Consider the following 12,218-nt stretch of genomic DNA (forward strand, 5'->3'; position numbering starts at 1 on the left):
TTGCAGTGGGGTCAGGATCAGTCTCGGCCGCCCGGGGCGCAGTAGTTGGGAGAGTCTTCTGAGCGCAGCGGGACACGGAACCATCAACGAATGTGCACGCCGGCACCCGACCCGCTCAAGTGCACGGGGGCGGGGCGGGGTCTGGGGGCGGGGCCGGCTCGGAGTGGGCGGGGCCGGCCTGGGAAGGCGGAAGCCTCCGGCCTAGAGGCAGTGGCAGAACCCGGATTCCGGAGTACCACGTTCTCCGGAGCGGAGTTCTGGGAGTCGGCAGGCGGGAAAACCCGGCGTCCGGAAACCCTTGCTTTCTTTGACGCAAAGGCTCAGGATCTAGCTGCCGTCTGCCGAGCGCCCGGCAAGGAGCGACCCCAGACGGAGCCTCCGGAGTCCCTCAGCTCCGGAGTCTCAGTGGTCCCTGCCGCGGTCCTCGTGGCTATGGAGTGTCCGCACCTCAGCTCCAGCGTCTGCATCGCTCCGGACTCAGCCAAGTTCCCCAACGGCTCCCCGTCGTCCTGGTGCTGCAGTGGTGAGTGCGGCCCCAAGCCGGCTGGCCGCGCACCCGAGGCCCCGGCTTTGCCGGGCCTGCCGTCGAAGGGCCGCGGGAGGCCGGTGCACGGACCGGGGGAGGGGCTCGGGCGAACGGGCTCGGGGTGCGCGGTGAGGCGGGCGCGGGCGGGAGCGTCTCCTTTGTTTCCCGCAGCCCGACGGCCGGGCCCTTGGAGAAGAGGCCCGCGAGGGGCGGGAGTCCGCGGGGGCCTCGAGGCGTGGGGCCGTGGGGGGCTTGGAGTGTGGCCCGCGCCTCTCGCCCCGCCCTGCGGCGCTGGGTGGGGGACCCGCGGGGCGGTCGCACGTGTGGCCCGGCCGGCTTGGCTCGGCTCGCGTTCGTCCGTGGGCCGGACAGGAAGAGCGCCGCTCTTCGGCGCAGCTTTGTCTGGGCTGCGGGGCGCGCGGGCCGCCGCCGGTCTCGGCCCGGCTGCGTTACCCTTTCCACGGGCTCGGGCATCCGGAGCCCCGGGAGGCCGAGGTTTGAGTCTTTCATCACTCCGCCGGGGAGGGTGAAGTTTGAAAACAGGCTTCGTGCACCAGAGCTCGGGAGACGCAGCCCGCAGCTGCTTTGGAGGGGCGGCTCGAGTTTGCCTTTCCAAGACTGTTTCAAAACAGTCTTTGGGTTGTGTGGTTTTGTGTTGGGATTCGCGAGTTCGTGTGCTGCCTGACAGTTATTAGGTTTATATAATGCATTTGAGTAGCTTGAGCATTTTAACTCTTTCTGCCCGCCCCCTTGGGAGCCCTGGTGCCCTCTCATTGTCTGGTCTGAGGACTTAGGATCGCACCAGCCTCCCTCTTTGATTACTTCCTGGTCCGGCCCTGATGCCGCCACCAGAGTCTTTGTTTATTAGCTTTAAGATGATCACTGCTAGCTGGATCAGTGCTATCAAATTGGAATTGTGCACTTCAGAAATCAAGTTCAGATGAAGAAACAGAAACCCAGCGATGGTGAAGGATTTAGCTGTGTGACATTTCTCATGGTGGGTTGGAGAATGCCTTAACACTTTTGACAGATTACTTCTTAAAGGGTGATTATGTTCTGGGGGGGGGGACAACCCAGTGCCACAAAGAATACTCTAAGAGGGGGAAGATAATATTTGCAGTTTTCTGCAATTATTAGAGCAGTTTTCTGATGATTTCCTTGCCTTTGTAAAGTCAGATCGTTTTCTGCATGAAGCCTTTAACAATTAACCAGTTAATTAGTTTCCACAGTGTAGTATTGCAATTGTGTTGGTTTGCTTTTGACACTGGGTCGGTCTCTCTCTCTCTCTCTCTCTCTCTCGATATCTATAGATATATAGATATCTATATTATATATCCCAGGCTGGCTGGAAAACTATGTCACCCACCCTGACCTGAACTCGAGGTACTCCTCAGCCTCCCAAGTACTGGGATTACAGGCTCCCCCTCCCCAAGCCGGTCTTGCAGTTCTTTTGTGGGGATGCAGAAACTTGTGTAAATTAGCTCTTACCTATAAATAGATCTTTAACAGTGAGTGTTGAGTATGGGACAAAAAATGGGTATCACATTGTTTCACAAATTGATTGATTATATATTAGGTATAACTGCCATGCTATAATAAACTTAATTTTTTTCCAAGAGAGATTTGGAGGGAGGAGAAAAAAACATCAAAATGAACACTAGGAAAAGCATAACTTACTAGGAGCAAATTACTCTTGTCCATCTACAGGAATATAAAGTGGTCAGTCAGCATACTTCTGGCTTTTTCCGTATAAAAATCACATCAAATTTTAAAATGGCTTCACTGGGCACATGCATCTAAAAAAGACAAGAATTATACAAGTGGCAGATATCCTGCTGCGAGTCAGTCTTGCCTCTGTCAGTCAGGGCATCCGCTTGACTTGGAATAGAGATACAAAAAAGCAACTGTTGAAGACTTCAGTAAGTTAAAATGGAGCATAATTGAGAGGCCTGTGGTGATAACAAGAGCAAAATAGTAATGTTCAGCCTAAGGGAGGGGTGATTTCGGTCCAAGAGGTAGGGTGGCATCTTTGCATCTTGTAACAGTTTGCCTCTCGCATTGCTTTGCCAAGGTGGTTCTAGTACTTGCTTGGATTTGTTGAACCAATAAAGCTAGCTAGTATTCCGTCTCTGTGTGGGTTTTTCTTCTATCCACACTCTGTGAGTTGAACCCATTTCATTTGGGCCTCCCATTTTAACCTGCTGGCATCTGCTCATTGGTATAATCTAGTGTTACTCTGTTAGGCTTGAGCTTGTTCTTGCTTGCCTGTTGTTTCAGTGATTAAATGATTAGTAAATCTGTGAGTTCTTAGTTAACTCATCTTGGAGAAATACATAATTCAGGCATTTTTTTCCCTCTCCAACACTCTTGAATTGGAAGGGACCATAAAGGTAGCCAATGTGTTGAATAATACTGTGACTAGTATTGAGTCTGATTATGTTCTTACTAAGGAGGGGGAAACCCCAGTTTTGGCACCAGGACAATGAAAATAATGCCCTTGCCTTATTTTCTTTGGGAGCTAGCAATTAAATCCCAGGGAGATAGCCAAGCACATTGCAAAAGACCAACATCCTTGGTCTGTTAGCAGCAGTACATCCTTAGATAAGAACTTCTGTTTCCCTTTAGTGTCAGTTTTAGTATGTCATCTGTAAAAGTAATATTTTGCATGTATTTGCTATTAGCATGAATGTGTTAATTTTTGGGGAAAATGCTAAGAAACTGCTATGTGTTACACAAGTAATAGGTGGTATTGCAGGCCAGAACAGCTGTATAAAGAGGACTCTGGATAATTAAATATCTAAAGCCTATTAAATGGAGCCCAGAACAGACTGGCTTTATGTTGAATTATATTTTACAAGGAGATACAGAACTCAACAAGATTAGGGGGTAAGAAGTAATTATACTTAAGAATTAATTTGAGCTTCTTATCTGTGGAAGGCACTGTGTGTTTGGTTATATATAATTGTATGCCTCACACTTTTTGTTCTCAGGACCCCTTAAAAGTCTTAAAAATTTTGAGAACCCAAAGAGTTTGTGTGGCTTTTAATCCATTGTGTGACTTATATTGATATTGCCATATCAGAAATTAAAATTGAGGAAAACTTAAAATATGTACTAATTTACTTACAAGTAGCAACGATAGATCTAGTACCTGTTAACACAAATGACAGTTTATGTAAAATGTTTTTCAAAGCTAAAATTTAATGAGTAGAGTTATTTTACATGTTTGGAACTTTTTGTCTAAATTAGTGGAAGAAGTCAAATCCTCATACCTGCTTCTGCATTCAATCTCTTGAGCTATCACACTTCATGTATCCTCTGGAAAAGTTCATTACATGTTCTTCAGACAGTGAGAGCAAACAATCAAAGTAATATTTAATGTTATTCATGAAAATGTTTTTGACCTTCTGGATTTCCTGAAAGCACCCTGAGCTCTTAGAGGTTCAAGACCATACTTTAATAAGGTATTGGTATAATATTAAGGGCACCAGCTCTTACCAAAATAGTTTTAAAAAATTAGAGAAATCCATAAGGCTTTAAGGCTTGGCAACATTTATTCCTTGGTAGAGAGTTGGAGTTTTTGAAATAACATTAGCTGGGAAGCAGATCATGGGGTCTTAGTAGCCTCTTGCTCTCAAAAGTTACAGTCTAATCTAATTGGGGGAACAACAGGAAGCTAACTGGTTAGAAGGTAAGTCCATGTTGTGGTTTAAGGTAAATGCTGAAAATACAATCTCCAAATAAGGTAAAAGCTGATTTTTTTTTTTGTCTAATCATTGTTTAAAGGCATTGTACTTTTAAATAAGTTTTAATTAAAATCTGGGGCATTCTCAAGCTTTTTGTTTATGTGTAGTATTATTTTTCAGAAACTGGCAAAAGACACACACACACAGACATTCCTTATTTTTATGGGTGAAAGTGTTTACCAGTTGCAAAAGACACACATACACACACATGCACACACACACACACACACACACACACGGACATTCCTTATTTTTATGGGTGAAAGTGTTTAACCAGTGGCGAAAGACATACACACACACTCTCTCTCTGCCTTAAAAAATGTCCCAAATAGAACTGCTTTAAGGAAAGCCAAAAATCAAGCATTTGGACTGGCAGTTTAGGTTAAGTAGGGAATTAAGTTGCAGCTATTTTAATAGCAAAGGCATGGGAATTTTTCTCTGATTACTTCTTCAAAGAGTTGAAGGTGCCTCTTCGAGTTTTCAGTACACACTTGTCCTTGTTTTACTCTACTCACGAAAAGTGAGTGTAGATCAAGTAAATGTCCTGTAGCTTTGGGAGTGAATATTGGAGATGAACCTTTTTTCAATTTTTTTTTTAAAGATCCATTCAGTAGGAGGTATTGATTGTTAGTTCTTTGTCAGTGGACTGATCAGCTTGTGATAAAGGTACCAAATCATCTCCATGGAGTGATGGGTTATTTTATATCCTATTTCTCTTACAACCTACATTTAAAGAACTAGTTTGTTCAGTGAACTAAATTTTCTAAATAGGATTAGTCATTTTGTTCAGCTGGTTAAATGCACTTACTGCTTTCAGGTAACGTTCTATGGTCAGTTTATTAAGCATCAACCATATAGTGGAACACTCAGTAAATATTTGCTTTGCTTAATGAAGGAACTTTCTTTTACTTAGATCTGTAGCCGGAATTGTTCTGACTTCATGTTGAAAATAAATGCAAATTAACTGACATCCCCTACTCTCATGCTTTCACCAGCCCTCACTCTCAGTATTTTAGCCAGTAAACTTTGGCTGGATTGTCAGCAAATAGCCATTTTTACAATGTTGCTACCACAATGAATTTGTATTCTTTTGACATTATGTATTTATAGATGATCATGTTATAAATGAAGACAGGGCAGTTAAAAATCAATGGACAGATGATACTTTTTCACATGAATTCTGAAGATTAGTGTTTGAATTTTATGTATTTTTTTTTTAACAATTTAAACTTTTTTGTAGTATTTGTCAAGCCTAAATCAAATGAAGCTGTCTTTTTGGCAGTATTCCTCCCCACCTCACTTCCCAGAACCTTTAAGCAGCCTCAGCTTGTTCCCATAGTCTCTAAATAATTGCTTGTGGATGTGAAAGACCTGAAATTTAGAATGTGCTCCATGTGTTTGTTTGAAAAGGCTGCTTAGGAACTGAGCCTAATATTTTGCTGCTGTGATCACAAGTTATTTCCCAAGTAGTATACTTAGTATATGGAGAACATCCCTCCTGGCCTATACAGAAGAAATGATGGGGTTGAGGTAAGAAAACTCTTTGATTTGTTTTCTTTTACTCATTTAGCCTCAAAATAATTCCTTCTCATCATCTTTTTTGCCTTTATACCATTAGCCTTAGGCTGTATACCATCCTACTTTTTCCCTCATTGAAATGTATGCAATTTCCTTCTCTATTGGAATCTAAAAGATTTGTTTTAGATCTTTCAAAATAGATTCAGAAATACTTACGATTGTATAGTGTTTGTACTTCAGTAAGCAGACCAATGAGTAGTATATAGTATAGTGACTAATTTAAATCCCTGTTTTAAAATTTGAGTCCCTCTTCCATCAGGGAATAATTTGCATGTACATTTCTTCTAATATGCTTTGTTTTTCTTTTTGAGCATTTCCTCCCTTCTTGAGCCTCATTTTATGTATTTTTTACTTCTTTGGAAAGAAATAGTTATTTTTTGATTAAGCTGCAGTTTTCCATCTACCTCCGTTCAGGTTTTGTCTTCAACCAAGGCTAGATTAGTAAGTAGCTTCTCAGTGTTTGAAGTTGAAAATACAGACTGTGCAAACTATTTTAGTGTGTTTAGTGAGGATTTGTGTTTATTCATATCCTCCTCAGACAGGAGAGCAACTGCATTCTAGGTGTGTTACTAGAGCTTTCCTGGATAGATGGCTTAGAAGGAAGGGTTTTGATAGATTCTCAGTGGGGGTTGGTCCGTTTTTGAGGGTATACTTGTGATGAAGCCAACCTTGACTGACAGTTTAGAATGCTGAGAATAGCATTAACAACAGTAACAGCTTGTTCATCTTACCTAGATTTGTCTTGTGCCAAGACCTCTCAAGATGCTCTAAGACTTCTGTGTAATAGATTGTTTTGAGAATATAGGCAAGCATAGATTTGAGGCTGAAAGGAAATTCACCTAAAATTGTACATTTCACTAATATCTTGAAATCTTTGGGGGTTGTTGAGTGAACTTTGGCTTAGAAACTTGTAAATAGAGGTCAACTGCTGTGAGTCTACAGATGTTATCATCTGTAGTAATTCCAGATGTTTTCTGAGTAGGAGGAGAATTGAGAACAACATAAAGTAACTTCAAAGCAGTTTGCTGGCATTAATCCTGACTAATTTAATTAACTACCCATCTTTGTAACTTTTCCTGTTTTATAGATTATGAAACTGAGACAAAGGCTAAGAGTTGCTTAAAATGATCAGGGGTGTTAAGATATCCCAAAGCTTAAATTCAAGCACCACTCAAACTTTTAACTTGCCTTTTACAAAACCAGATCTTTATTTTGTAATTTAAGGGATTTAAAGTGTTTGAAGTAATTCTTTTAAAGATTTTTGACATGAAAATATATTTTAAATTCCACATCTTAAAAATTACTCATATTAAAACTTGGTATTTGACTTCCCTGATCCAATTTATTGATTAAAATTCTGACAAGTTCAAATAAAATATTGGCAGTATAAATGGGAAGAAAACTGTTTGGAATGTCAACTTCATTATGCTCAAATCTAATTTTTTTTTGTAGGCTGAAATTCACATTAGTTTAGTTCAGACATTGTAAACCAGTATCCTCACTATCGCTATGGATAATGTGAAATTAGCTTGTGGTTATTTAAAAAATGTGTTTTATTCAGTTGAGTCCTCCCTCACTTTTACATTTTTTTCTGGTACAGGATATTCTGCTTCTTGTTGGATAGAAGGAGAGAGTTCTTATAGTATGGAATTTTGCCTTTGCCTCTGGTAGTATGGAGGTTATTTGAAATCTGCTTTTAGGCAACATACACTGTTGATTCCATTTAGTATATTCTAAAATTTTCTAATTGTGTTCCCTATAAAAGTTACTTAGTCTTTGATCGCAGAGCTTAAAACACATTTCCCCTTTTAAGATACTTAAAAGTAGATATGAATGTTATTTACAGATGTATAAAATCCAGATGATTTAGGAAGACAGTTTCAGATCTTGAAAACTACTGTTGAAATTAAGTGTGGACATTAAAAACTGAAGTTTACATTTCTTTAAGTGTTTTTGTTAGCTGGGATCATTCACAATTAATAAATGGTAGCTAATTTAATTTTACAAGACCCTTTGAGGAAGAAATTATTTTTAAGATATACCAGCATATATATCTTTAAAAGATATAACCGACTGGATTTTATCTGAAGACTGCATTCTGTTTTTAGAATGAGTAATGAGTGAGCTGTTTTCCTTCTTGAAATGTTCTGTCTTGTTCTTTTTTCTTTGTTTTAGCTAGGTTTAAGATAGCCTTCCTTGCACAAATCTGCTTACCTAGTTATCCTTGATTGGCTTTGAAGACTTTTAATTTTAGGGACTGTTCTGATACTGCCTCATCACCAGGAAGAGCCAGGCTGGCAGTTAACTCTTATGTTCTTGAAGGTTTAATTTAACTGATTTTAAGATAGTACACTTATTGTTTAGCTTCTTTAAGTCCTTCTCCTTCCTGACTAAACTCAGTGTTTTTCATTTTTATTTTGGTTTGTTTGATTTACTGATTTTGAGACAGTGTCTCACTGTTGTATAGCCTGGCCTTGAATTTGAGATCTTCCTGCCTGAGGCTCCTGATTACAGGCATTCACCACCACACCTAGCTTCAGGTTTTCTCGTCTTTCTTTTTTTGGTGGACTGGGGTTTGAACTCAGGGCTTTGTGGTTAGGTTTTCTTTTTTAAATAATAGATTATTTTGAACATTTGTTACACAGTCTCGGGATGTTAGTATTTTGCTCAGTCTTTGAGAGCATATTGAAATTTCTAGGCAACAAATTTCTGTGAATTTTTCCCTGTGATCATTGGTATACAACATGTTAGAAAAATGTTCTGATATGACATTGGACATTTATGTTCTAATTTTTTTTTTCTTTGCAATACTGGGGTTTGAACTCAGGCCTACACCTTGAGCCACTCCACCAGCTCTTTTTGTGTTAGGTATTTTTGAGGTAGTGTCTTGTGAACTATTTGCCAGGGGCTGGCTTTGTACCATGATCCTCCTGATCTCTGCCTTGTGAGTAGCTGGAATTATAGGTATGAGCCACTGTTGCCCAGCTGTTTTGGGTTTTTTTGGCAGTGCTGGGGTGTGAACTCAGGGCCTCATACTTGCTAGATAGACTCTCTACCAATTTGAGCCATTCCACCAGCCCCTGATACTAGACATTAAAAAAAGATGTACTTTAACTTAGAGATGTACATGATAATCTAACATAATAGGGCAGTTCTTTATTTTACATTCAGGTAGTAAAATGTCCTTGATTTTAATTGAGATAATTCTCTAGGTGGATTATTGTGGATGTTAATAGTGAGGTACTTTAGCATTTTGGAGAAACTGCTCTACAGTAAATAAAGGATCAGGCTTCACCTATGTGTATGAAGTAGCTGCCAGATCTCAACATTCATGCCATGAGAATTTAATTCTGAGAGCTTCAGTGCATTAGTATCATTTTATTCATTTTGAGTGTTTTGTATGTGGTTATTTTAGAGCCTCATTTAAAAATATTTTTTCAGGGATTTTTTTTTTAAATATTTAAGAGACTTTTTGGAAAATGTGGGTTAAAAACAAAAATTTAAAAAAAAACTAAAATAGGCCCTGAGTTCAAACCCTAGTAACCACCTACAAACAAACAAAATAAACAAAAGCAGTTAATGCTTTTGGAGTTTGCAGGTACCTGTTCTGGAGTGTTGAGTATCTAGCCAATACTATATGCCTAGATTGTATTTTTTTTCCTTTCCTTTTCTTTATAGATAGTCCCATTAGTTTAAAAAAAATAAAGCGTTTTCCAGCCCATCAGTAAATACAAGTGTGGAAAATTTTTTCCACTTTGTGCTTTACTACTAACCTTTATTATAGAACCATAAGAAACTAGAAAGAAGTATACAATGCAGATATTAAACCTTTTGTTCTCTGAGCAAAGTCTGATATTAAAAGGTCCCTAAACCTTGTAATTGTTTTATTTATCTATAGGAGGGAGTGCTTCCTTAATAGATATGAGAATCTTTTCTTACATTTCACATACTTGCTGTTGTTTCAAAATGATAGTTGTGTGGTGTTTATGATATTTTTTGGAGGTACTGGGGTTTGAACTCAGAATTTTTTAGGCAGGCATTCAACCTCTTGAGCCACATCCCCAGTCCTTTTTGCTTTAGTTGATAATTTTTTTGCAGTAATGAAATTTGGATTTAGGGCTTCACACTTGCAGGGCAGGTGCCCTGCTATTTGAGTCACACTTCCAGACCCTTCATTTAGTTATTTTTTGGATAAGGTCTTGTGTTTTTGCCCTGGCTGTCTTGAACCACAATTCTCCTATTTATGCCTCCTGAGTAGCTGGGATGACAGGTGTGCACCACACGTCCAGCTGAGTTTAGATACGGAAGTTTTGCTGACTTTTTCCTAGGCTGGCCTGGAACCTCAATCCTCTCAATCTCAGCCTTAGCTGGGATTACAGGCTTGAGCTACCATGCCCTGTTTAGCTTTATTTTGCTTCATTTCTTTTTAAATACCACTGCTTTTTAACTGCAGGTTTGTTGACTTGGGTTGTTGGAAGAAGCATGGGATTGCATCAGATCTTGCTATATTAAATAAGTGGAAGTATTAGATGTCAGAATTTTTCTTATGTGATTCTTGGCTTTGTTTCCATTTTCTATGTAATTAGCTTCATAGGGTAAGTTATTTTTGAAATAATATAAACTCCTGGTAATTTTTTCTGTAGCTATTTGTGTCTGGTTTTCCAAAGACAAAAGTGGCCTATTTTAAATCTGCTTTGATTTCAGTGGTTTTGATGCTCTCCCTGCCCTCACTCATCCTTCCTCTTATTTGGGGTTAAGGACACAGTTCCAGTATTTAAGCTAAAGACTGATAGAGTAGACGTAGCTTAATACATGGTTTTCACCAAAGTAAGTCTGAACAAGCATGAGGTTTGTGATAGAAGGAATAATAACAAATTTGTTTAGTGTATTACAGTTTTTGAGAATATGTTTCACACGTGTTGTTTATTAACACTGATTTCAGAAATGCATTTAAAAGTAGAACAAAATATTTGAGCCAGTGCAAGGATCAGCCTTATGGATTAGAATTTGCCTCTATGTGTGAAGTCAGCAGGACCAGATGCCCTCTGTTTTCTGGCTCCGTAGGTATCTGGATCTGTTAACATATAGATGACAAATTTTGGCCAGCTTTGAAATTACATTAGCTAGTACAGGACCCATACCATTAGCTCTGCAAATCAGCTTTGAAGTATAGGGAATTGAGTAGGTCCTGGCCCTAAATGATTAACTGATATTCTAATTTTTATCTTGTGTAATAGAGTTTAGACTTTTTTTTTTTCCACCTTACTGTTCTGGGGATGGAACCCAAGGTCTTGCACATGCTAGGCAAGCACTCTGAGCTTCATCCTAAGTCCTGATAATTTTTTTAAAATTAAAAAAAAATGGTTTGGGCAGTTTCATGAATTGATAGGACTGTTACACCTTTTGCAGATTAATTCATGTTTTAAAAGAGTAATACAGATATACATAGTTAATTTATAAAATCACAGGGCTTAAAGTATAACAGCCATCTTCCTTCCTCTGCCCCCAGTCTTGCTGCCCACAAGCAACCTCTTTAAGCTCTATTTAGCTTTTTCTCATTTACCTGTCTACTTATAAGTAAGAATGTACTGTTACTGATTTATCAATTTTAGGGATTATTCCTTGCCATTATTCTGTAGTAAATGAGGACTTACCCTGCTGTCCCCTCTGTTCCTTCTCTTCATTTCCTAATGTTGGATTAGATTCCTAAATATTAAATTACAAATGGTGATTAATTTTTTTTCTTATCCAACATTGTATTTTTCCTTGAGTTTATAATTGCCTCTTTTAAAATTACTTAATTTACCTTTGACACATAGTCTTCTTAAATGTTTTAATGAATCTGCTAAATGTCTGTGATACTGTTTTCCATCCACTTCAACATATCAGATAATCTCATAGAGCTTTTTCTGAAGACCTCCCTCCCTGAGCCCTCTGTCCTGTGCTCCCATTTGAAATAATTGTTATCTAGGCCTACTGACAGTTTTTATCCTGTGATTCCCTTTGTTGTTCTCTTATATTAGAGCTCCCATTTCCTATGTTTTTCTTCTCTTTCCTATGTCTTTCTCTTTTTTGGATTATTCCATTGTTTTACTTTAGTATATATCATCTAGGTCCCTTCCCATGAGAAGTAAACTTTTGACCACTTACAAATCTGATATTTTCTTCTGCCTTTATATTTGCTTGACCGAGTACAGAATATTAGTTAGAAAAGGATTTCTCTTAGTTACAAAGTTATATTTAGTTATATTAGTTATTTAGTTATATTCTAAAAGTTATTTTTAGATTCAGAGTATTCCTATTAAGAAACCTGATGCCCACAGATTTGGTGGCTTACGCCTAAATCCCAGCTACTTAGGAGGCAGAGA

The 12,218-nt window shown here is 39.1% G+C and overlaps 1 protein-coding gene across 7 annotated transcripts in view; it reads left to right on the plus strand.

The window, feature by feature from the left end:
• Positions 1-284: 284 nt before the first annotated feature.
• Usp3 (ubiquitin specific peptidase 3) overlaps positions 285-12,218 on the plus strand; it is an 89,293-nt gene continuing 77,359 nt past the window's right edge. For 3 of the 7 annotated variants that reach the window (XM_020182558.2, XM_020182560.2, XM_020182563.2), the window contains exon 1: positions 285-523. In XM_020182558.2, coding sequence (XP_020038147.1) covers positions 433-523 — 91 coding nt within the window. In that variant the 5' untranslated portion in view covers positions 285-432. Of the gene's footprint in view, positions 524-872; positions 1,022-1,049; positions 1,524-12,218 lie in introns of those variants that run through there. The other 4 variants (XM_074066160.1, XM_074066164.1, XM_020182561.2 and 1 more) reach the window with 3 other exon arrangements.

The sequence above is a fragment of the Castor canadensis genome, chromosome 2, assembly GCF_047511655.1.
Source record: "Castor canadensis chromosome 2, mCasCan1.hap1v2, whole genome shotgun sequence".
NCBI lineage: Eukaryota > Metazoa > Chordata > Mammalia > Rodentia > Castoridae > Castor > Castor canadensis.